Genomic DNA, 26,461 nt, shown 5'->3' with positions numbered 1-26,461 from the left:
CTATCCAGACTGTCTGGACTATGCATTAATTTTACATAAGAAAAATAAATGTAATTTAAAAATTCCAATATTATTTTATGTATTTTTTACTTTTTGCTACAGGGTGTGTATGCTTACCAGAGTGGCAGAAGCAAGGAGAGAGAGAGAAAGTGAGAAATCACACCCTGGGGGGATGGTCACACCACAATCCCTTCTCCTCCAGTCTCCAACATTATTTTTTAAATAGCAAGTAATTTAAATATTACTTGTGACAAATAAAGATATAGTGAAATACTGGGGCAAGTAGGTGGCATGGTGATTAACACACTGCACTTCTACATGGCTATGTGGTTTGAGTCATGGACTCAGAGACTCGAAAATCACACCAGGTGCATGTACCTGTGTGCCCAAAATCCTTAGAGGAGAATGGAGGAGAAGGGATTTTGGTATGGCCATTCTCCTTGAGAGGGGTGATTTCTTACTTTCCCTCTGTCTCTGTTTCTATCCAGCAAGCAAACATGCCCTATAACACACAAAAAAGGAAAAAAGATACAGTAAAATACCAAATAAAGATGAATTAGAAGTATAATTTTCACAACTTATAAAACAGAGGAAGTTGTGCAGTAAACACTGTTTCTTTCTTTCTTTCTTTCTTTCTTTCTTTCTTTCTTTCTTTCTTTCTTTCTTTCTTTCTTTCTTTCTTTCTTTTAAGTTGCTATAGGGTGTGTGTACTCACTAGAGACAAAGAGAAATAACTAAGGAAACCACCCGTGCGGAGATAGCCATGCTATAATCCTTTCTCCTCTTAGGATTTTGGGCACACATGTATAAGTCAGTGTGTTTCTGAGCCATAGGGTCTGGGACTTGAGCTGCACAGTCAGCCATGTGGGATCCAGCTACCTAAACCCCCAGGTGACTGGCTGGCCCAGTAATTTGTCACTTAATTGAGATATGCTTAGCTTGTTTCATATTTTATTTATTTGTTTATGTGAGCTCACTAGAATGACAGAAAGACAAGGAGAGGGAGAAAATACCCCGCCCAATTGACTGTGGTCACACCTCCTCCATTTCTCTGCCCTCTAGGATTTGGGGCTAGAATGCACACATGCCCAGTCTGTTTTTTCAAGCCTCCAGGGCAGGATTGGAACCATGTGGTTGGTTGTGTGGGATCCAATTGCCTTAACCACTATACCACAGGGGTAGGTTCCTCCTTCATATTAAAAAAAAAAATTATCTTACAAATGTAAACCCACCAACACACTATCTATCCCCATTTTTAAAATTAAAAAAAAGATTAAGAAATAAAAAACTGACCTTTATAAATGTAGCACAGAATTTTCCCAGAGGATGCCTAGTAATCTACCATTGATTAAACAATAACACCAGGAGATTGTCTCAGTGTCTGACCATCAAGGCAACATTCTCTAAGAGCATCAATACCCACTTAAGATTTGCCAGGCAGTGCTCTCACTGCCTGCTTTAGAAGTAGGTTCAATGCAACACAGTTACTATTTTTAATATCTAAATTATGACCAGATAAAAATAAGTTCTGGTTATTCGAATAGCTAATGGTTTCTTAGCTCTCGCCCCTTAGGAAGATGTGAGAACTTCTGGAAGTCAATACTCATTTCAGTTGTGTTAGCTACTTACAGTCTAGACCTGGGGCTAAGTTAGTGGTACAGTGATGGTATAGTGCTCTGCAATGCTGGAACCCCATGGGAAGGACCCAGGTTCATATCCTGAGATCTTCCTATACATGTCAGACACAAATGAATGGCCATGATTGGGAATGGCCGAGGCTGGGGGTAGACTATAACATGAAAACTCTGTTTAGTCTCTCTCTCTCACTCATAAATAAATGTGTAAAAAAAAATATATATATATATCTAGGGACCAACAGTTGGCATAATGGCTATGTCACTGAACTCCCATGTAGTTGACTTTGGTTCGAGACCCAGACCCAGTGGCTTAAACTCCCGCCAGGCGCGTGTGCGTATATGCCCAAGATTAAGAAAAGAATGGAGAAGGGATTGCAGCTGAGAGGAGAATGGAGGAGAAGGGATTGCAGCGTGGCCATCTCCCCTGGGGGGTGATTTCTTGCTTTCTGTCTCTCTGTCTCTCTCTGTCTTTCTGGTGAGCACATGTGGACTAGAGTAAAAAAAGAAAAAAGAAAAAAAACCCTGTCCAAAAAAATATCTACAACTCTAAACTTACCTTTAAGAATGACTATATGAAAGAAAAGTAGCCTTGTGACACAGTTTCAGATCTAAAGCTTACAGTTGGGAAATTTAACCAAAAATACCATGATGACTAACAATTATTAGAGAAGTAGGTAGAAAGAATTTATTCCTAATATCCTATGACATTAAAAAGTATTTCAAGTAGAACATCTAGTTCTCATATTTTCAATGGTTATTTTTTTAATTTTTTATTTTTTGAGAGAGGTTTTTTCCTACAGGGCACATGTGTTTGCCAGAAAGACAGAGAGAGACACAGAGATAGAAAGTAAGAAATCACCCCGCAGGGGGGATGGCCACGTCGCAATCCCTTCTCCTCCATGTTCCTCTCAGGATCTTGAGCATGCACTCACATGTGCCCAGTGTGAGTTTAAGCCACTGGGTCCGGGACTCGAACCACGATCGACTACATGGGAGTTTAGCGACATAGCCATTACGCTAACTCCTGGTCCCTCCAATGGTTATTTGGAACTGCTCAAAAATCTCTCCAAACCTATTTGTAAGAATTTCATATTTTGGTAGTTTCTTAAATGTTTTATTTTAAAAAGAAATCTTATAGACTATTACTTACAGTGTTGTAAAGTTTATCAAACTCTGCATATCTTCTGAATACAAACCACTCACTCCTGCCCACTGAGACCAGAACTTTATAAACCTGTGCAAATAAAAAGTAACATAATTTGACAAAATTTAATGGCAAAAAATTCATTAGTTGTTTAAATACAGGAAATCTTTTTTCACACTGATGAAAATTAATACTGATATGTGATTCTCCAAGATACACAAACATATCAACTGAAACACTTATTTTATCTTGTCAAAGTTTGTATTTTATTTTTAAAATGTTATAGAAATATTTCTATAATTTAAAAACAACACAGTGAACACCTATGAACTCAACAGCTGAATTCTAACATTTTGCCATTCTCACTTCAGACTTTCTTCCCCCAAGAATAAAAATAGATTCAATTGATGCCATTTACCTCCTTTCTTCCTCAGTAGTAACTACCATCTTGAAATTATAAAGCATTTTTAAAAGGGATGCCTGGCATATAGTAAACACTCAATTATTAGTTCTCTTTTTTCCAGGTTGTCCTTTACAAAATATTTTTCAAACTAAGAAATTTATCCTAAAGATTTTCTAATGCCATCTTATTTGTGTTTAATATTTTCATATGTAATCTCATATGAGGGGACTTCAAAAAGTTCACAGAAGAATGGAATTAAAGTACAAGTTTTAGTGCAAAGAAATTAAGATCCATGCAGGTTTTTCATCATACGCATTTTCCATGAACTTTTGGAAGACTTCTCATATAATTATAATCAACAACCCTGTGAAATAAACAGAATATAGAGCCCTCACCACACGTGAGGAAATGACAGCCCCAAAAGTTAAGGAACTAGGGCAAGTTCACAGACTTAATAAAAAACATAAAACTAAAATCTAAATCTAACTATCCACCAGACACCAGAACCAATTATAATATAGAAGTAACTGTCATAATTTACCCCCTAAACACTCTCAGAATACAATTCAATACACCGATGTTGAGAAAACAATCTGGACCCCCAAGATCTCATATCATTTTTCTTTTCTTTTCTTTTCTTTTCTTTTCTTTTCTTTTCTTTTCTTTTCTTTTCTTTTCTCTTTTCTTCCTCCCTCCCTCCTTTCTTTCTTTCTTTCTTTCTTTCTTTCTTTCTTTCTTTCTTCTCAAGATAGGTTTTTTACTATAGGGCATGTGTGCTTGCAAGAGAGACAGCAAAATATCACCCCCTAGGGAGGTACGGCCACGCCGCAATCCTTGTCCTCCATTTTCCTCTCAGGATTTTTGGGCACACACACACACACACACATGCACATGCGCCTGGTGTGAATTTCAAGCCACGGACTCTGGGATTTGAACTGTGGTTGACTACATGGGAGTCTAGCAATATAACCGTTATGCCATCTGCTGGTCCCAACTTGTATCATCTCTAAAGGAAAAACGACAAGAATCCAGGTATATGAGAAAAGTCTGGCAGATGTAGGACTTGAGTTCTCAATCTTAATATTTTACAGCGATGATCTAGAAAAAGGAGATATGAGTTGTTCTATGGTTCATAATACATTGCTCACTGTTAGAAGAGAAAAATCAAGCTTACTACAGAAGACAGAGGGGCTGTTTCCCTGATCCCTCTCTGGGAGCTGGGAGACAGCCACCATTTGGGGCCACTCAATACCACATAGTTCAAAAAGGCAGAAAGGAATGATTAGACAAAGGGTTTAATTTAACTCCTCAGCTTTCCTCAACTCCCATGTGATATGGTGAGATTTGTTTGTCAAGAGGTTAAAATGACAGGAATGAGGTACCCCGTTATTAGAAGCTAGAGCTGGAGCACTGAGCCAGGAGCAATGAAGGACATGTCAGAGTCTAAGGGGTTCTACAGCTACTGAGTCCAGGCCCTGAGTCAGAAGAGAGCCACCACAAGATCCTGGGCAGGCCAAGAAAGAGATCACAAGTTAGTTCATCAACTGTAGGTGCCAGCAAAATGCCCAAGGTTGGATCAGGTCAACCAAAGCTGGATGCCTGCCAGACCAGCCTCTCTACAGCAAAGATCCAGAAGGCTGACGAGACTGCAAGAGCCTTCACGAGGCAACCAGGAGGTCAGTGTGAAACACTGTGTCAGGAGACACTCTCTTCCCATGAACCATGGGGCCAACTTAGGGGAGGAGTGCATGTTCAAATCAGAGAAGAAACAGAATTAAGACAGCCTGCACACTTCAGCCTAGAAGAACTGTTTAAACTGTCAGATTGAATTAAGTGTCAAACAAAACTGGGTTACATGAATTTCTCCATACTACTTGGTGAGTGGGTATTACAGGGAAGATAAGACTATTTACAAGATAAATGACATTTTTTCACAGGAATATTGTAGGTGATCTCTATATATACTACCAGACTACTAGAACTATCAATAAATAAAATATTGTACATTTCAGTACGCTGTTTTTGTGATTTGTAAGTGTGATAACTGGGTGTTCAAGGGATATGCCTCCCTTGAACCTTGTTACAGTGTCAGCACAGTACCTGACTGATGTAGGGGAAATAAATAACTATAATAGTTTCCGACAATAGTCATTAATTCACTGATTCACCAAACATTCATTGGGTTTACTCTTCTCATTTTTTTAAAAATTTGCTTTACAGCATGTGTGTTTGCCAAAGAGAGACTGAGGGGGAGAGAGAAAGTGAGAAATCATCCCCCAGAGGGGATGGTCATGCACAATCCCTTCTTCTCCATCCTCCTCTTGGGATTTTGGCCACACACATGTATGTGCATGCACATCGAGTGCATTTTTTTTTTTGAGAGGTTTTCACTACAGGGCGTGTGCGCTCACCAGACAGAGAGAGAGAGAGACATAGAGACAGAAAGCGAGAAATCACCCCCCAGGGGGGATGGTCACGCCACAATCCCTTCTCCTCCATTATCCTCTTGGGCACGCACGCACACGCGCCCGGCGTGAGTTTTAAGCCACTGGGTCCGGGACGTGAACCGCGGTCGACTACGTGGGAGTCCAGAGACATAGCCATTACACTAACTGCTGGTTCCCTCAAGTACATTTTTCAATCTGCCGAGAAATCACCCCCCAGGGGGGATGGTCACGCCACAATCCCTTCTCCTCCATTATCCTCTTGGGCACGCACGCACACGCGCCCGGCGTGAGTTTTAAGCCACTGGGTCCGGGACGTGAACCGCGGTCGACTACGTGGGAGTCCAGAGACATAGCCATTACACTAACTGCTGGTTCCCTCAAGTACATTTTTCAAACTGCCAGGTTTGGGACTTGAACTGTTCAGTCAGCCAGGTAGAATCCAGCTGCCTTAACCACCACATGACTTGGCTGGCCCTAAGACAGTGGTTCTTAACATGGGATCAATGACATTAGGAGCCCATTAACCTCGGATGGTGTACATAAAGTTGTGGGTTCATAGGCCTCATGTATGTACATGCACATTTTCTGGTATGAGGACCTATCAGTTTCATGAGATTCTCAAAGGGATAGGTAAATAGGCAAAAATCTGCACTGGAAAAAAAACATGTATTCTATTACAGTAGCCAGGTAAAACTTCAAGAGAAGTAAAATCTGAATTAGGCAGGGGGGAACATTCTGAGTGAGGAAAGAACAAACGCAGAAATAGAAATACTGTTTATAATCAAGTTTTTCCCATATGCTTATTTTTACATACTTACAGTAAACCTCTTCTTTTTCTCTCTGTGTTCATCAGAGCTGGGAATGCTTACACTTGGACAGTTTTCCTTGTAGTCCATGATTTAAGTTCTGGGTTTAATGCCTCAAAAGGACACCAAAAAACGAGCCCGAACAAGCAGTCAGCAGAGGACAAACCCAATTAACTAATCCAAAATGTAAAACTTCTGGTGGTAATGTTCAAATTCCATCATGCAACCTTAACCAACAGGGGGAAAAAAATAACTGATTAGCAAAACAATTTTAAAATACTCTGATTGTTACTCTTTGTCTATAGGGCTCATTCTATGCTTATTCTTGCAGAAAGTTACTTTTTGCTCGTTAGTGTCAACCCAGGTTAGAGACTTAGTTTGTTTATGTTCCCATCACTGAACCACATCCCGTCTACCTTCCTTACTTCTAGGAAGTTCTGAACTTGTACACCACAGTGCATGTGGACTAAGGGGTAACCCTCGCTCTAAAGAGCTTTAGCCAGATGGGCTCAAAGTGGCTTTTCAGACTTCTTTCATGAGGATGAACTGGCGGACTTTGCTGAACAATTCCAATTACAATCTCATACAGCAGGTAACTATACATCCTTGTTTTATAAATGAGAGATTAAATAATTTGCACATCTAGGATCTGACTCCAGGCTTCAGGGCTCCAGAGTTGCAACTCTTTAATTATCTTGCTGTTTCATTTTAACACTTCAGATGATTTTTTTTGGGGGGAGGTTTTTGCTATAGCGTGTGCTCGACAGAGAGAGAGACAGAGAGACAGAAAGCCAGAAATCACTCCCCAGGGGGGGATAGCCACACTGCAATCCCTTCTCCTCTATTCTCCTCTCAGATCTTGGGCATACACGCACACACGCCCGGCGTCCGGGACACTAGGTCCAGGACTCAAATTGCGGTTGACTACATGGGAGTCCAGCAACATAGCCATTACACCAACTGCTGGTCCCAGCACTTTGGATGATTCTTATGCGCCGGGTCCCTGACCAGACATATTAGAGTAAATCTTCACACAGACAAACACAGTGTGTTAATATCATTCTGCCCATGAACCACAAACTTGAAACGTCACCTTTGCTATACACAACAGCTTGTACTCTCCAGTGACGCTAAATAATAGCCTTTAAAGGGTCAGTTCACCTGGAAAATTTATGTTACGGTTCGTGTTCCATAAAAATTCATGTGCTGAAATTTGGTTGAGAAGGTACTAAATTTTTTCTTGATACCTCTGTGACATCAAAACACAGGACCTTGGTAGTGACTGATTAGCATGGGACCCCTGTGACTGACTGCTGGTAGGTTCCTAAGGAGAAAGACCACGTGGAGTACAGGCCACATGCTCCTGCCCTCCATCACATTATGAGACAGTCGGAGGGGGCACCTAGACCTTGGGCCTCTGAACTGTGAGCTGAATAAATTTCCATTTTTATAAATCACACAGTTTCAGGTATTTCCTGGTATTAGCAAAGAATGGACTAAAACAATCTCCCTGGATGATTAATTTCAGAAAAGCACTTTAACTGATCTGATCTCTATAAATAAAATATACTCCGGTAATGATTTCAAATATATATAAACAAGCATGGAATGTTTAGGTGTAATGAATTTTCTTTTCTTTTTACAAGTTGTCAGAAGGCACATGCACTCACCAGAGGCAGGGAAGAAGGAGAAAGCACCCTCCAGTGGGGCATAGCCATGACACAGTTCCATTATCCTTCCTCCTCCATCTCTTCACTCTGTCAGCCTTTGGGCCATACATGCACATGTACACATGTGCCTGGGATGTTTTTCAAGTGTCTAGGGTTGGGATCTGAACAGTGGTCAGCCATGTAGGATCCAGCTCCCTTAATGACACAGCCACAGGGCCAGCCTTGTAATGAGTTTTAATTGATTATAAGGGTACTTCCTTTGAGATGATTCAAAACTTACCTTGTTGGATTTGATGCTAGAAATGCACCTAGGTAGGATTTACACCTACCTGGGTATGAATTGAATTACTGTTAATTGAGCTGGAATGTCTGTCTTTGCCTTACTATGCTATAGGCCCCAGGAACAGAATTACAGGAAAACACCAGGCCTCCAGTGCTTCCCTTTGGAAGGGACAGTAAAATATCACATTAAAGAGCATCAAGAATTAAGGAGGAGGAGGGATTATCAGGTGGCATAGTGGTCCAGGCCTTAGACTCCCACGTGGTTGAATGCAGTGTGAGTCCTGGACCCGGTGTCTTGAAACTCACAGGCGTGTGTGCATGTGTACCCAAAATCCAAAGAAGAGAATGGAGGAGATGGGATTGTGGCATAGCCATCCTCCTTGGGGGCTGATTTCTTGCTTTTGTCTCTGTGGTGAGTGCACACATCTTATAGCAAAAGTCTCTCTTAAAATATAAAAAGAATAAAGGAGGAAGAAAAAGCTGGTGGGCAGGAGAAGTTGTTTATAACAACTTCTGGTTGTTTATAACAACTTCTCAGATGGTGGGTACAGCAGGTAGGTAAATGTAGAAGCCTACACTCAAGGTGCACAATCAGCCTGGGCTAGAGGGTCTAACTTGGCATTGTGCTAGATAGTCTTCATGTGCCCTTCCCAATTTAGTCACCACTCTTTCTCTACCCGGCCACAGGCTGACCTCTATGGATGGCATGTTGGGTCAGCTGTCCTCTGGCCTTTGCCCTCTGCCTTTTGGTTGGGGTCAGCCAATGCAAGGCACTAGTAGATCAGAGGGTAAGAGGAGCAAGATGCTAAGGTATGTATGCCTCCTGCTCCCTCTCTAACAGTCATGGTTTCTCTACAAGGCCAGTTTCTACCAGAGAGCCCCTGTCCCACAACTTCAGATGAAGTCCCAGGAGTAGCAAAGGCCTCCTGACTTTGTTAGTAACCAAGTATCGCTGGTTCTCTCTCTCTCTCTTTTTATTTTTAAGAGATTTTTGCTATAGGGTATGTGCTTGGCAGAGAGACAGAGAGAAAGAAAGCGAGAAATCACCCTCTGGGGGGATGGCCACACCACAATCCCTTCTCTTCCCTTCTCCTCTCAGGATCTTGGGCAGGCATGCACACACACCCAGCATGAGTTTCTAGCCACTGGGTCCGAGACTCGAACCGCGGTCGGCCATGTGGGAGTACAGCGATATAACCATTACGCCATCTGCTGGTCCTCTCACTGGTTCTCTTAACCCTGCCTATATCTTAATAAACAGTCTCTGTTAGACTCGCTTCAATTCCTTTTGAGTATGTCATGTGACTGATGCAATTAACTGGTACTGAGAATGACCCCAGGAAAGAGAGCCTCAAAAAAGGGATGCCCTGATAACCTTCCTGGGAGGGGATGGCACACAGTGACATCACAATCACTCAAGTTACCTCCCGTGCGCGGTGTCATAGGACACAGTGCAGGTGGAGGGCAGAGTGCTGCAAGGCCATGTGGCTGATGAAAATGCTGAGTTCAGGGACTATAACATGGGCTGGGGTTACTGCTGGCTGTCCTTGAGGCTGTGCAAAAGCAAATGACAAACTGAGAGCTGTGAATTCCCCGATCAATGGGTGGAAACACCTATGGCTGTTTCAGAGTCCTTCATCTCTTCAAGCTGCTGAGATGACAGGACTAAGGACCAAGTTAGTATCGAACTAACAGGCGATGGAGCCAGAGTTAAAGTACAAGTTTGTCCGGCCCCATATCTGGAAGTTTGCTGTGTCACGCTGTCTTTCTCTGGGTAAGATTTTCCTGTCCTTCAAGCTAAGTCAAACTGGCAACCTCATATTGAACAGTCGCTAAGCTTATTATAGCCCAGACTGTTCTTTCCATGTGTTAACCTGGTTCCTCTGCAACAGTCTTACTAAGAAGACTCTAAGGAGAAACAAAAGCTTAAAAAGATCAAGCAACCTGCCCCAGGTGATGGAGCCAGGATTTGCACCACAGGGGTCTGACCTTGCAGCTTCCACCCATTATTCCACATGCCTCTGCAACATGGATCTGTTCTACAGAGTCCTCTGGGAACAAATTAAGAGGATTCATAAGCTTTTCTTTCCTTATTATTTTTGCCATAAGATGAGTACACTCACTGGGTGGGGGAGGGAATAAAAAAATCACCTCCTGAGGAGTGGCCACGTCACAATCCCTTCTTTTTTTTTTTTTTTTGAGAGAGGTTTTTGCTATAGGGCGCATGCGCTAGCCAGACAGAGAGAGACAGAGAGACAGAAAGCGAGAAATCACCCCCCAGGGGGGATGGTCACGCCACAATCCTTTCTTCTCCATTATCCTCTCAGGATCTGGGGCACGCACGCACACATGCGCCCAGCGTGAGTTTAAGCCACCAGGTCCAGGATGCAAACCGCAGTCGACTTTGTGGGAGTCCAGCAACATAGCCATTATGCTAACTGCTGGTCCCCACAATCCCTTCTTCCTCACTCTTTTCTCAGAATTTTTTTGCATGCACATGCATCTGGAGTGCTTTTCAGGCTGTAGGTCCAGGACCCCAACCACAGAGTCAGCCATGTGGGGTCCAGTGCCTTAACCACCATGCTACCTGCTGGCCCAATAAACTTACTTTATTATTTTTAAAAAGAATTATTTATTTAATATTATTTAATTTGCTATAGGGCATGTGTGCTCACTAGAGAGGGGAAGCGAGAAAACAAGCTACCAGGTCTGGGACTCTAACCAGGGTCAGCCATGTGGGAGTCCAGTACCTTATCCACCATGCTACATGCTGGCCCCATAAACTTATTTTTAAATAATTAAAGACAGAATTAAGAAAAGGCAACTGCAGTATTACTATTAATTTAATGCATATTTATTCTAAAAAACTGAAGCAATTAAAATTAAGCAAAGTCACCTCCTGACCAGGCAGCCAAATAAAACAGAATGAGAAGGGGACTGACACAAAAACCCCATGACTGAGAAAAAACAGAGGCTGGATGGTGCTGCAGGGGTAGAACACAGTGCTCTGTACGTCTGACTCACATGGGAAGGTTCCAGGCTCACATTTGAGAACTCTCTGAACACACCATGGGAGTGAGTCCCCAGGACGTGAGGTGGCTCACCCTGGGGGTAATCACCAAGCATCAGGACCTTGTTGGGTTCTCTGTCTGTCTTTTCTCTGTCTCTCTCAGACATAGAAAAAATAAATTTTGGAAGGAATGTATTAAAATGTTTTGGGAGTTTCACATATTTAGAACTTATTTATTTATTTTTAGCTTTTGTTCTAGGGCATGTTTGCTTGCCAGACACAATTAGAGAGAGAGAGAGATACAGAGACAATAAGAAATCACTCTTTAGGGGGGGATAGTCACACTGCGCTCTCTACTCCATTTTCCTCTTGGAATTTTTGGGCACACACAGACACATGCCCAGCATGTTTTTCAAGCCACTGAGTCTGGGCCTCAAACAGCGAAGTTGGCTATGAGGGATCCAGCCACGGTAACCACCACATCATCAGCTGGCCCCAGCATGTAGGACTTGTCAAAAGAGGAACAGGAAAAGAGATCTGCTTTTGCTGTGCTGGAGATCATCTTATAGACCGGTTTTCAGGGGCAGCTGGCTTGTGCAGGGGTAGGTCATATGCTTCAATGAGACTAAGTTCACTTAGAAGCTAACCCCGAATGGAAGAATTAACCCTACTATCCAGCCCGTGAGTAATTCATACAAGTGTAAGAAGACAGGAAGAAATGGGTCGGATAGGGCAGAACTTTCAAAGGCCAGCCAAATGTTGGGAGTGACGGTGAATTTGCAAGGTAATATAATAGCTAGTAAATATAATAAAATGGCTCATCTAGGGGCATTTTTACCCCCTATGGCAAATCTAGGGCAGTATCTAAAGAGCCTTTGGATGGTCACAACTAGGGAAGGAGATGCGGAGAGTTAGGGATGATGCTAACAACCTCCATGGACAATGCTGCCCCTACAACAAGTTATCTGGCCCAACATGTCCATGGTGCCGAGATTGAGAAACCAACATTTACCGAGCACCAATGCCTGGGCTGTTTAAAGAACTCACATCTAACGAATTCATGCCAATGAAGTCTCACTGCCGCTTCTGAGGTAAGCAGCACTAGCCTCATTTTACAGATAAAGAGACCTAGGCTAAAAAGAGTACTTCCACACAGTCACACACTGGGTGACAGCACTGTGAGGAGCACAACCCTGACCTGAGAGCCCAGCTCACACCTCCTGTCCCTTAGTTTCTTATGCTACTGCTGATGCGTCCCCTTCTGTAACAACTCTGGAGGGACAGAATTGAAGAGAAGAAAGCACCAGGTGTCCCCTGGGCAGTCAGGTTACAGAAACCTGACTGGTGTCTTGTATAAGAAAGGCAGATGTCTGGTTCCGCCACCAGGAGGGGTCAGAGTATGGGCAACACTGTGTCTAGCAGCCTCATTCCTTTTCCTGAAGTACGACATGTGAACATCTAACCAAAAGCTTGGAAAAGAGCAGGCTCTGCATGTCAGCCAGATAGCAAGGACAAGCAAGGACAAGATTATTAAATAAAGAGAACACAAGAAAGGATGCCACTGAAGTTACAGTCTTTAAAAATTAAGGGGGGGAGGAGATTTTATCTTTTTTAGCATTGAATTTTTTTTCCCAATATTGTCAGAGGGTGCATGACCTCACCTGACAGAGACAGAGAGCGAGAAGGAGAGGAATAAAGTACCCCCGTCCCCCACAGGGAATGGTCATATCACAACCCCTTCTCCTCTCTTCATGCCTCCTTTAGGGATTTTTAGATATGCAACCACCTGGCATGTTTTTCAAGCTGTAGGTTCCAGACTCAGAAGTGTGGTTGGCCATGTGGGATCCATGCACTTTAACTGTCACACTATTGGCTGGCCCATTAAAATTTTTTTTGAAAGCTGTAAGAAGTAGCACTATGGGTGAAACTCTAGGATAGAAAACTGCCCAAATCCTTTTTATGCTAAAATTTTGTTGATCCATGGTGCCAAATGGTGGCACTGGTAAGGTGTGACTCTACAAAACTGACCCGCATGACAAGGATCTGGGTTCAAGTCCAGAGACCTCCCCAAGAACATAGGGCCACGTATGTGGCTGTGATCCAGGGCTGGGTAGACTGGCATTGGGGCTCTTTTAGGAATGCTGTCTTGCTTTCTCTTTCACTTACGAAATAAATAAACTTTTAAAAAATAGTTTTTTTGTTTTTGATCCAAATGTTGCTTTAAATAGATGGATGCTAAATTTTTGTTTTTTTGCGTTTTGTTTTTTTTTTAGTACTCTTCCCTTTATCATTGAGTGCATCTTTTTGTTCAATGTACACTCACCACTGTCCAAGATCTGGCACATCCTTCTTGGAGGGCAACCCCTCAAAAATTTCTTTATATGGGACCAGCAGTTTATGGCTATGTTGCTGGACTCCCACGTAGTCGACCACGGTTAGCGTCCCGGACCCAGTGGCTTAAAACTCACGCCGGGTGCGTGTGCGTGCGTGCCCAAGACCCTGAGAGGAGAACGGAGGAGAAGGGATTGCTGTGTGGCCATCCCCCTTGGGGGGTGATTTCTCGCTTTCTATCTCTCTGTCTTTCTCTGTCTGTCTGGTGAGCGCACGAGCCTTATAGCAAAAACCTCTAAAAAAAAAATCTTTATAAAAAGGTCAAAAGATTCTTCAGCTTTTACCTCTAAAAAATTAAGCAGGCAGTTTCCAAACCCCATTTCCTCTACACATCATAAAAACTTGGTATAGACCAGAAGACCCTACCCAGATGAGAAGGTAGATATTCTCATTAGTATCAGTATCCACTTTTTTATTTTTGAGAGAGAGAGAGATATTTATAGAGCATATGCACTCACCAGAGAGACAGAGAGAAACACAAAGACAAGTGAGAAATCGCCCCCCCCCAGGGGAGACGGCCATCCGCAATCCCTTCTCCTCCATTCTCCTCTTAGGATTTTGTGCATGCACACACATGCACTCAGTGTGAGTTTCAAGCTGCTGGGTCTTGGACTTGAACTGTGATCGACCATGTGGAAGTCTAGTGCCTTAACCACCACATCACCAGCTGGTTCCAGTATCCACTCTTATGGCAGGCAATGAGACTGAGTGATTCACATCAACACATACAGGAAAATAAGAATAAACCTGTCCTAAAAGAAGGAATCAGTCATGTAAGAGCTACAGGTTTTCTTCAGCCGGGAGACTCGACTAGGTATTGGGTGTTTGAAAACAATGGTACCTAAAGGAGGAAGCTGATAGGGCTAGTCAAGGGACAAACAAAAGAAAATCCATGCACCAAATTCAAAACTATGAAACTCCTGGAAGATAACATAGAAGAAAACTCAGACCACCTTGGATATAGTGATGACTTTGTAGATACACTAAAAGCACAACCCATAAAATAATATCAAAAGAATGAGAAGACAAGTCATAGTCTGGAAGAAAATGTTTGCAAGAGACACATCCAGTAAGGATCTGCTCTACGAATAACTCCTAAAACTCAACAAATGAGAAAACAATTTGAGGGATCAGCAGCTGGCGTAAGAGCTACATTGCTGAACTCCCATGTAGTCGACCACAATTTGAGTCCTGGACCCAGTGGCTTAAACTCACGCCAGGTGCATGTACATGCGTGCCCAAGATCCTGGGAGGAGAATGGAGAAGGGATTGTGGAGTGGCCATCTCCCCTGGAGGGTGATTTCTTGCTTTCTGTCCCTCTGTCTCTCTCTGTCTTTCTGGCAAGCGCATGTGCCCTATAGTAAAACGCTCTCCAAAAAAAAAAAAAAAAAAAGAAGAAGAAGGAAGAAGAAAGAAGAAAGATACATACAACATGGAGAGAATTAGAGTTTATATCAGAGAACCTTGATATAAACTATTTATGTGTTAACTGAGTTTCATTACTTGTAACAAATAATCTACTCTGGTGGAGGATGTTCATAATGAACGGGGCTGTGCTGTGCTTGTGTGGGGACAGGGGTATCTGAGAAATCCCTAAACCTTCCCTCTTAATTTGGCTACAAATCTAAAACTGTTCAGCACTATACTTGGCAATCCTGGAAGCCATCCAGGAGATTGTGGTTCAGTTCCAGGGTCAACCTGTACTCGCTGGGCACATACATGATCCTGGTGGCTGCTGGGAAAGGCTGGGAGGAAGGATCACAATGTGAGATCCTGTTGAGGGTGCTTGTGTCCTCCCCTCTCCATAACAGAAAAAAATTAAATAAGCTTTAGTAATAAAGTCATTTTTTAAAATGCATATATTCTGGGCATGGAAACTAGATGAGAACTGAGGACTTATCCTGGAAATAAGCATAGGAACTGGGGGTGAGGCAAGAATTATTCCTGAAAAAGAAACAAGCCAAGTGAATGGGTTTCATTTGAGACCACATCAAAAGCACCTTCCCTGGAAATTCTAATCCCAAATTAACTGGTTACTTTACTGACAATTGACTACAATAGTATATAATCTGTATCTGTCTATTTCCACCTCTCAGGATACTAGCTCCCAACACATCTGAAATGTTTCAACACAGACAAAGCACATCTTTGTCACATCTGTAAATTAAATTCACTGCAGAACAGATTAAAATGTAACAGGCTCTGCCAATGAAAGATACATAGTAACTGTCTCCCCTCCTCTCTCACCCTCATCACATGATGAATCAGTTACAACTTTTCCTGTTTTCCTTCCTTACTAATATATCCTTCCTCTGAGTCCCACTCCACCCCCTCCTCCCTCTGATTTTTTCCCTCATTCGGTAATCACAAAGCTGTTCCAGTATTTCCTAGGTTTATGCCATCTCTTATTTAAGGCACCTTTTATTTATCCTGATTCTTGATAAAGAAAAGTGATATAGGGATTAAACTACATACAATATTTTAGCTAATATTGGGACTTCCATAATATAGAACAGTGTGCACTCTGCAATTTCAGAAGTGTCAGAAACCTCAAAAGTCCCAGCAGTCAGTTGATTCCCTGAAACTAGCTCTGTTTTACTATAGACATTTAGGGAAGGGACAGAGTGAGGAGGCAGAGGTAACCACTGACAATACTTTGTTTTCATATTAGAATTGAAATTGCCAGAATAAGGAAGAAAGACCTAAAATTATTCCAATCTAACATGTCCTTCTATTAAGTCCAGAACCAATGGAGTAGGGATAGTAGCAGTGGAGAAAAACTCCGCCCTAGACTCTCAGTCTCCTAAGGTCGCCAGCTTGGGTTCCCAATCACTGGAATGCCTACCCTGTTCTGGCTTCCAGAGCATCTCCTTTTGGGGGCACATTCACAGATGTCTTGCAGGCAGACATGATCAGACTACTCCTGGCTAAAGGCAATACCAGAGGCCAGTGATCGCCGGCAGAGCAATGGGGCCTACGGTAAAGCTGGTTCTGATTGAGGAGGATGGGAGAATTCAGACTGAAAAAGCACCAAATGAAACAAAACCCACAAAGACAGCAATCGCCATGTCTCATAATATGTCCTGAGAGAACCTCCAATCTACTTCCAATCTAACCCCCGCCCCCCACAGTAGCCAGAGTAATGCTTTAGGTGTGCATGTGCTCACCAGGGAGAAACAGAGAAGGAAAGTGAAAAATCCTCCCCCAGGGGATAGGCAGACTGCAATCTCCTCTACTCCACTTTCCTCTCAGGATTTTGGGGCATATCCCCATAGGCACCCTGTGTGTTTTTCAAGCTGCCAGGTCCAGAACTTGAACTGCACGGGTAGCCACATTGGGTCCAGCTGCCTTAACCTCCATGCCACCTGCTGGCCCCAGAGTGATTCTTTTCAAATCACTGTAAATTTGATCATGGCTTCCCATCTACCTTAGGCTAAAATCAAAACTGAGTTATTTCCAACAGCGCATAATCTTACACATGGCCCAACCTCTGCTTACACCTCTGGTTGCACCCAACAGGCCTCTTGCTCCACTATTCACTAGATTCTTGTCAGAACAACCTCCTTCGTCATTCACACACACACACACACACACACACACACCAAGCCATCACTCTATCCAGTCTCTTGGTCTCTTGTGCCTATGGTTCCCATGGGATGCTTTCTTTTCAACTCCTTGCCTTGAGGCCTCTGTTCACTTCTGACAAAACTCCATGACCACCCTAAGTGAAATGCTCCCTCAAGGAAATCTTCAGTCATCTTCTCATTGGTTTGTTTATTTATTTATTTATTTATTTATTTATTTATTTGAGATGGAAATAAGCATAGGAACTGGGGGTGAGGCAAGAATTATTCCTGAAAAAGAAACAAGCCAAGTGAATGGGTTTCATTTGAGACCACATCAAAAGCACCTTCCCTGGAAATTCTAATCCCAAATTAACTGGTTACTTTACTGACAATTGACTACAATAGTATATAATCTGTATCTGTCTATTTCCACCTCTCAGGATACTAGCTCCCAACACATCTGAAATGTTTCAACACAGACAAAGCACATCTTTGTCACATCTGTAAATTAAATTCACTGCAGAACAGATTAAAATGTAACAGGCTCTGCCAATGAAAGATACATAGTAACTGTCTCCCCTCCTCTCTCACCCTCATCACATGATGAATCAGTTACAACTTTTCCTGTTTTCCTTCCTTACTAATATATCCTTCCTCTGAGTCCCACTCCACCCCCTCCTCCCTCTGATTTTTTCCCTCATTCGGTAATCACAAAGCTGTTCCAGTATTTCCTAGGTTTATGCCATCTCTTATTTAAGGCACCTTTTATTTATCCTGATTCTTGATAAAGAAAAGTGATATAGGGATTAAACTACATACAATATTTTAGCTAATATTGGGACTTCCATAATATAGAACAGTGTGCACTCTGCAATTTCAGAAGTGTCAGAAACCTCAAAAGTCCCAGCAGTCAGTTGATTCCCTGAAACTAGCTCTGTTTTACTATAGACATTTAGGGAAGGGACAGAGTGAGGAGGCAGAGGTAACCACTGACAATACTTTGTTTTCATATTAGAATTGAAATTGCCAGAATAAGGAAGAAAGACCTAAAATTATTCCAATCTAACATGTCCTTCTATTAAGTCCAGAACCAATGGAGTAGGGATAGTAGCAGTGGAGAAAAACTCCGCCCTAGACTCTCAGTCTCCTAAGGTCGCCAGCTTGGGTTCCCAATCACTGGAATGCCTACCCTGTTCTGGCTTCCAGAGCATCTCCTTTTGGGGGCACATTCACAGATGTCTTGCAGGCAGACATGATCAGACTACTCCTGGCTAAAGGCAATACCAGAGGCCAGTGATCGCCGGCAGAGCAATGGGGCCTACGGTAAAGCTGGTTCTGATTGAGGAGGATGGGAGAATTCAGACTGAAAAAGCACCAAATGAAACAAAACCCACAAAGACAGCAATCGCCATGTCTCATAATATGTCCTGAGAGAACCTCCAATCTACTTCCAATCTAACCCCCGCCCCCCACAGTAGCCAGAGTAATGCTTTAGGTGTGCATGTGCTCACCAGGGAGAAACAGAGAAGGAAAGTGAAAAATCCTCCCCCAGGGGATAGGCAGACTGCAATCTCCTCTACTCCACTTTCCTCTCAGGATTTTGGGGCATATCCCCATAGGCACCCTGTGTGTTTTTCAAGCTGCCAGGTCCAGAACTTGAACTGCACGGGTAGCCACATTGGGTCCAGCTGCCTTAACCTCCATGCCACCTGCTGGCCCCAGAGTGATTCTTTTCAAATCACTGTAAATTTGATCATGGCTTCCCATCTACCTTAGGCTAAAATCAAAACTGAGTTATTTCCAACAGCGCATAATCTTACACATGGCCCAACCTCTGCTTACACCTCTGGTTGCACCCAACAGGCCTCTTGCTCCACTATTCACTAGATTCTTGTCAGAACAACCTCCTTCGTCATTCACACACACACACACACACACACACACACACACCAAGCCATCACTCTATCCAGTCTCTTGGTCTCTTGTGCCTATGGTTCCCATGGGATGCTTTCTTTTCAACTCCTTGCCTTGAGGCCTCTGTTCACTTCTGACAAAACTCCATGACCACCCTAAGTGAAATGCTCCCTCAAGGAAATCTTCAGTCATCTTCTCATTGGTTTGTTTATTTATTTATTTATTTATTTATTTATTTATTTGAGAGGTTTTTGCTATAGGACGTGTGTGCTCGCCAGACAGACTGAGAGAGACAGAGAGACAGAAAGTGAGAAATCACCCCCCCAGGGGGGAATGGCCACACCGCAATCCCTTGTCCTCCATTCTCCTCTTGGGATCTTGGGCACGCACGCACATGTACCCGGCATGAGTTTTAAGCCACCGGGTCCAGGACTTGAATTGCAGTAGACTACGTGGGAGTCCAGTGACATGGCCATTCCGCTAACTGCTGGTCCCTGGTTTGTTTCTTTTTAAATTTGCTATAAGGCACATGCACTTGCCAGAGACAGAGAAGAGAGAGAAAGAGAAGGTGAGAAATCACTCCCCCGAAGGGATGGCCACATCGCAATTCCTTCTCCATTCTCCTCTCAGGATCTCGGGCACACATGCACAAGCGCCCAGCATGATTTTCAAGCCACTGGGTCCAGGACTCCAACCATGCAGTTGGCCATGTGGGATCCAACCACCTTAATGTCTATGATTAAAAAAAAAAAAAAAGTGATAGAAGAATTAAAAGGTGTACAATATTGTACCTATTGATGGCCCACCTGTTGGCCCATCATTTTTATTTCAGCATTTATGGATTGCTTTTGACTGTTTACTCAGAGCCTCTGACTAAAGTATAGGTACTGTGACTTTTTGACTATCATGTACTTAGTAGGCCCTAATAAAACATTTGCACTTAGTAGGCCCTAATAAAACATTTGCTTCATTAAGTGTTTTAACATGTAGAGTGATACAGATGAAAATTCCAACTTGCCAAAGTGTGCTACTGAGATCTTCAAAGAACCATGGCTTACCATTTCCTCACCTGTCTCTTGAATCATCAGATTCTCCTTTTTGAACAGACCATCACCATGATATACAATAATATGCTTACTATAAGCTTTTCTAAAAACACAGATGATCTTACTTAACAGATAACTACATAGGGTTTACCATGAGCTAGGGATATAACTTTAATTTGTGCCCCAACTTTTATTACTTGTATAAATGATTCTATCTGATAAGATCTTTTTTTTTCTTTTGAGAAGTTTTTGCTATAGGGTGCGTGTACTTGCCAGAAAGACAGAGAGAGACAGAGAGACAGAAAGCGAGAAATCACTCCCCAGAGGGGATGGCCATGTCACAATCCCTTCTCCTCCATTCTCCTCTAGGGATCATGGGCACACACGCACGTGCACCCGGCGTGAGTTTCAGCCACCGGGTCCTGGACTTGAACAGCGGTCGACTACATGGAAGTCCAGCGACATAGCCATTACATTAACTGCTGGTAAGGCAGCATAAGGCTTTTTTTTTAAAAGAAAGAGAATTCAGAATAAATATAAATGCTTATACAGTGATAAAGGAAATGTCACTCCAAATCAAATATTTGCTTTCAAAGTTCTTCTGACAGTAAAACCTTATTGGTTAGCACCTTAGGAGAAATTTCCCAAAGCACATAAATCACAACAAATTAGATATTTAAGTCATACCACTTAAATTATAATACTTATTTTAACTGTATAGTCACCACAAATCCTCACTTTCCATTGGTTATATTATTAGTAAAGACAATACAGAGGCCAGCCTAGGGTGTGGTGGCTAAGATGGCTGGATACCATCTGACCATGCAGATCGAGTCCCAGATTGGAGGGCTTAAGAAACACACTAGGGGCAGGGGACAGCATTTGTGTGGTGGTTAAGGCGTTGGACTCTGAATCAACCATGGTTCAGAGTCCCAGTCCCAGTGGCTTGAAAATCATGCTGGGTGTATGTGCATGTATGCATGCTCAAAATCCCAGGAAGAGAATGGAGGAGAAGGGACTGCAGCGAGGTCATCAGTGATTCTTATTTTCCTCTCTCTGCCCCTGTGTTTCTTTTCAGTAAGTGAAAGCATCCTATGAAAAAAAGACACTTCCGGCACATGTGAACTTGCATTAAAAAATCCTGAAATAATGAGAGATGGAGGAGAAGAAATTGCAGCATGACCATTCCCCATGGCGGGGGTGGGGGTGGGGTGGGGGATGGTGGTGCTTTATCACATTCCTTCTATCTGTCTCTCTGGTAAGCACAGACACCCTCCGGCAAATTTTAAATAAATAAATAAACAGACAATAAGATGTCTATCTTGAAGTTTTACATTTTTTTTTTATTTTGAGAGGTTTTTGCTATAGGGCATGTGCGCTTGCCAGAAAGACAGAGAGAGACAAAGAGACATAAAGCGAGAAATCACCCCCCAGGGAGGATGGCCATGCCGCAAACCCTTCTTCATTCTCCTCTGGGATCTTGGGCACGCACGCACACGTGCCCGGCATGAGTTTAAGCCACCAGATCTGGGACTCAAACCAGTCACCTACATGGGAGTCCACAGACATAGCTATTATGCCAACTGCTGGTCCCGCATATCTTGAAGTTTTTTAACACTTCAAAAATAAGGACTTTTGGGACCAGCAGTTAGTGTAATGGCTATGTCGCTGGGCTCCCACGTAGCCCACGGCGGGTCAAGTCCCAGACCCGGCAGCTTAAACTCATGCCGGGCACGTGTGCGTGCGTGCCCAAGATCCCAGAGGAGAATGAAGAAGGGTTTGCGGCATGGCCATCCTCCCTGGGGGGTGATTTCTCGCTTTCTGTCTCTGTCTCTCTCTGTCTGTCTGGCGAGCACACATGCCCTATAGCAAAAACCTCTCAAAAAAAAAAAAAAGGACTTTTATTTTTCCTGTGGAGACTTTCCTATCAACAGAAACTAATTTCTTCCCAGAAATGGTAAAATAAATTTAGACTTTATATCCGTAACTATTCAAAATCAACAACAAAGAAAATAAGGAGAAGGAAAGATAACATTAATTGGAAAAAAGTTTATACAAATTCTTGAGTCAAATTTTAATCTGGAAGAGTCACAGTAAAATAAAAACACTGACTCAAATGGAACATGTGCAAGGAGATATTTGTTATGTAAAATTAGGCAAAATGTGTTAAACCAAATGCTAACATTAAACTTAATAAAACTGTAAGTGTCAACAACAGACAAACACAAGCATTTTATACCACCACCTTTCTTCCAAAAATGAAAAGGTTCTGGCATAGATATTCCCCATATACCTAAGACAAGAAGCTAAGAAAGGGGTATGAACTGTCTTTTTCTTTTTCTCTTTCTCTCTTTTTAGATTAAAGAATGAGAGGAGAGTCAGAAAGTGACTTTCTGCAGACCTGGGAGTGGAAATAAAATGTGAGCTCAGAAAAACAAGTAGAGAAAAACTGTATGTGCCTAAAGATACAAAACATAGTTCAATCCACAAGACAATCTAGAGCTGCAGATGTTGCTCCATAAAGTTGGTCTTGTCCGGACAGTTTCCTGAGTTCACGATGCATTTTAAACACATCTGCCTGTCCGTTTCTGTGGGTGTTGCGTATGCCGCTCTGCCTACGCCCACTCCCTTCTGTGAGTCCAGACCGCAAATCTTCATTTGTATCTTATTATTTTGAACTGAATTTTTTTCCTGCCACCTTCCTTTTTATTTGTCCATACTGTAGAAATAATTGTCGAAACTTAATTGTTAATGATTTAAAGGTCTTTTAGACAGAACTTTTGACTTCATTTTTATTCAAAAGGCGATAAGTGGATGTGGATCTTATTTTTCATTTACACATAACTGGAATTTGTGTGTGTGTGTTCTTATCCTCCAGTAGCTTATATATAGCAAAAAAAGAAGAGACATATGCCCAAAGAATTACAATTCAAAGTAGACTGTGATAAATTCCCTAAGAAAGTCACCAAAATTCAAAGGAAGAAAAAAACCATTTCCAGCTGAATGTATTAAGGTATTGGAGTGGTAGTGGCATGTGAGGGAGGTTTGAAGGATGGACGTTCAAAATAAGAATGGCAGCAGAAGTCCTTGGTACAAATAGGGAACTGCCATTAGTCCAGCATCTGAATGTCTGTCCACGTGGAAGAAAAGACCAACTCAATTAAAACAGAAACTGTCATGAAGCAATAGCCACCTTGTGATTTTATTGGTTATTATCATAAAAACCTTATTTTACTTTCATATTTACAAGTCTATGTTGGAAACCACTTTTTTCTTTTTACTTTTGTTTATTTGGCTTTTCTTTCTGATGAGGTTTATCACTTTTTTGGGGGGTGGGGGATTTGCTAGAGGGTATGTGTGCTCACCAGAGACAGAGGAACAGGGAGGGAGTGCTCCTGTGGGGAATGGTCACACTGTAATCCCTTCTCCTCCATCTCTCCATCCTTTTGGGATTTGGGGCTAGCATGCACACAAGCTTAGAGTGTTTCTCAAGATACTGGGTCTGAGACTTGATCCTGCTACCCTAACCACTAGGCTATGGGGCCAGTCTGAAAATCACTTTATTCTCTCTCTTTTTTTTAATCTATAGGAGATACAGGTGGGAAAAGTAAGTTTGAGATCACATACAGAAATGTGAATGCCAGGCTTCTCAGTGCAGATTTCATTCTGCAGGATACAAAGACATTTGAAAAGGAAACTTAGAGCTACAGGTATAAAAGACAGAATAAAATGGAGAGACATGACAAAATAGGAACTTAGAAACAACAGAAATAGTGGGTTTGCAAAAATAAAAAAGGAAGATAAAGTAAATCTTAGGTAGCTATTTGTATGCAGGGTGCAAGGTAAAAGAAGGAATTAACATTACCTCAAAGTTCCATTCCTGGCTAACCAGGTGAAATAACAAAAAGTGGCAAGGAAGAGAACAGAGTAAAATGATAATGAACTGGCTTAAATAATTACAAGCCTTGCTGGAAATGTTTGCATCAGATCTACACATCTGATACACGTGGTGTGCCAGGCCTGGTTTCCAGGCACTCGGGATACAGAAGTGAACATTAACCGGCAAGCATCCTTACCCACATGGAACTTACCCTTCAGTAGCTGACATAATGAGTAAGTAAATAAGCGATAACTATATAGCACAGGAATTGTAGGTTTATATGAGACATTAAATATGACAGTAACATCTGAACAAATACCCAGAGGTGAGGGAGTGAGCTATGCAAAGAGCTGGGGAAGCCAGCAACTAAAACATTGCAAAATTCACTCTACAATAATTTTGAAGTGGGCAGCCACAGTGCAACATAAATTTTCAGGACCCAGTCCTGTTTTCTTGGGATCTACTTCCAGATACTATTCTACCCAATCAAGAAAACCTCACCAGTATCACAGTGCTAACAAACCACATAGTAGGTCAATTCATTTATATTGGCCGTTTACATTCCTCATGTAAAAAAAAAAGGGGGGGGTGCCTTTTAATACAAAGCCAAAGCACTGTTAGAACATGTTTGTACAAAGCTTGAGAAGACAATCATCTTGCTCTCAAAGCAATAATTGATGTAGCAACTCTGAGACTTGTGATTTAAATCAAAGGTGCTGAAGAATGATTATGAATCATGCAATTAAGCTACCAACCAGGATACTGCTATGAGAAAAACCATTCACACTACCATAAAACTGTCAAAAATAAAAATAGTAACTATCATCAAAACAAAAAATAATATCATCTTTTGCTTTCATGTGTTGAGTTGCAGAGTTGAATTCTAGTCTACGCTCTGTGGATTATTGCTTCTGTGTCTTTGGCCTCATCCTTATATGTAAAGACCAGCCGGTCTGATTTTTCAGATCCCCTTTCATTCTGAGATCTTATATGGCAAGCAATGGTTCCGACTATGCTTGTTTATATATTTTGGGTGCTCTGATTTACCTAGTCTTGTAATAATAGTACAAATAAGCATATACCCCAAACAGCACAGTTTACAAGTTCTGAATAACGTGATATGAATTGCATTTAAACAGATAGACCTGAACTTGGTGCTCAGAATGAAGCTACCTTCTCCCTAAAGGAGCTTCCTTTTTTCACCCCTCTTTTAGAACAGCTTTCAAGATTCTGAGGTTTGTGTAACATCCGAGAGTGCATTTGACTTGGAACAACGTAGATAATTACATCAGAATGCCCCTAGTATGAAAGAAAAGTAATAAACCTTTTCCGGTGGGATCTAATCTACCAAAACTGTTCCAATGGAATCTGCCAGCATTTCTAGCAACAGCTCGGGAAAAATAAAACGTGTAGGTTTTCCGGCGATGACCACTTTGGAAATGCTCATCAGATTACAATAAAGGAAAACACCGTTTACCGTGGATGACGTGCTGTACATTAGGTACTACCCATTTAATCTTCACTGCATTCCTAAAAGGCCGAACTCTCCTCATCCCCATTTCACATGCAGAAACTACGCTTAGAGAAGTTAAGCAACTTGCCCAAGTTTCCAATTAATAGGTGGACTCAAACCCAGGCACTCTTGCCTTCCAAGCCTGCACACTTAATCTCCACGATACATTTACTGCCTACGTAAGCCCTCGTGTCCTTGTTTAAATAACAGTCCTATTACAAGTCGCACCCTTCTTGCAAACTGAGTAACACGAAGTCAAAATAAAGCCGCATCGCAAGCTCACTATCCCGTTTCTCCTCCAGTCCTGAATCACAAAGTACAAATACAATGTAAAGAATATAAGAGCCGGACAGTACCCGAGGCTTCTCGAAACTTGGGGAGTGGGTGTGTGGGACAACCCAAACGTTTTCTGCCGTAAACAAGTCCAGTGATCAAGTGCTGCGAAGCTAGAGCACCCCAGTGTGGTCTCTCTCAGGAGCTCACACCAGGAGGCGGCTCATCCACCCCGCTCCCCTCTTTGGTGCGGAAGTGGCACCGAGAGCCTACCGAGCAAACCACACCTGCCTGAGGGCACGCCAGCTAGGTCCCGTCACCTGGCCACTGCGGGCGGGGACCGAGCCCAGCTCAGCGAGTCACTTGCTTACCTGCGGGGACCCACCCCTGGCGTTCGGCGAGCTGGAAGCACTGCCACAGCTGCGCCACGCTCGGCGGGCCAGCCGCGCCCCCCGCTTCCAGCGGGGCCCTTCGCGCTG

General features: G+C 42.6%; 1 protein-coding gene and 1 pseudogene across 3 annotated transcripts in view; one reads left to right on the top strand and one right to left on the bottom strand.

The window, feature by feature from the left end:
- Positions 1-26,461, bottom strand: part of SGK3 (serum/glucocorticoid regulated kinase family member 3) — a 135,385-nt gene that overhangs the window by 61,461 nt on the left and 47,463 nt on the right. Inside the window, exons 1-3 of one of the 3 annotated variants that reach the window (XM_006150457.3) lie at positions 26,354-26,451; positions 6,450-6,664; positions 2,788-2,871 (exon numbers count right to left, since the gene is read on the bottom strand). In XM_006150457.3, coding sequence (XP_006150519.1) covers positions 2,788-2,871; positions 6,450-6,527 — 162 coding nt within the window. In that variant the 5' untranslated portion in view covers positions 6,528-6,664; positions 26,354-26,451. Of the gene's footprint in view, positions 1-2,787; positions 2,872-6,449; positions 6,665-26,353; positions 26,452-26,461 lie in introns of those variants that run through there. The other 2 variants (XM_014588587.2, XM_014588588.2) reach the window with 2 other exon arrangements.
- On the top strand, positions 5,201-5,294 carry LOC114008110 (uncharacterized; annotated as a pseudogene).

Source organism: Tupaia chinensis, unplaced genomic scaffold, assembly GCF_000334495.1.
Source record: "Tupaia chinensis unplaced genomic scaffold, TupChi_1.0 Scaffold000288_2, whole genome shotgun sequence".
Classification (NCBI taxonomy): domain Eukaryota; kingdom Metazoa; phylum Chordata; class Mammalia; order Scandentia; family Tupaiidae; genus Tupaia; species Tupaia belangeri.
Note: the sequence above shows the minus strand (reverse complement) of the source record. Positions and strands in the feature narration are given on the sequence as shown.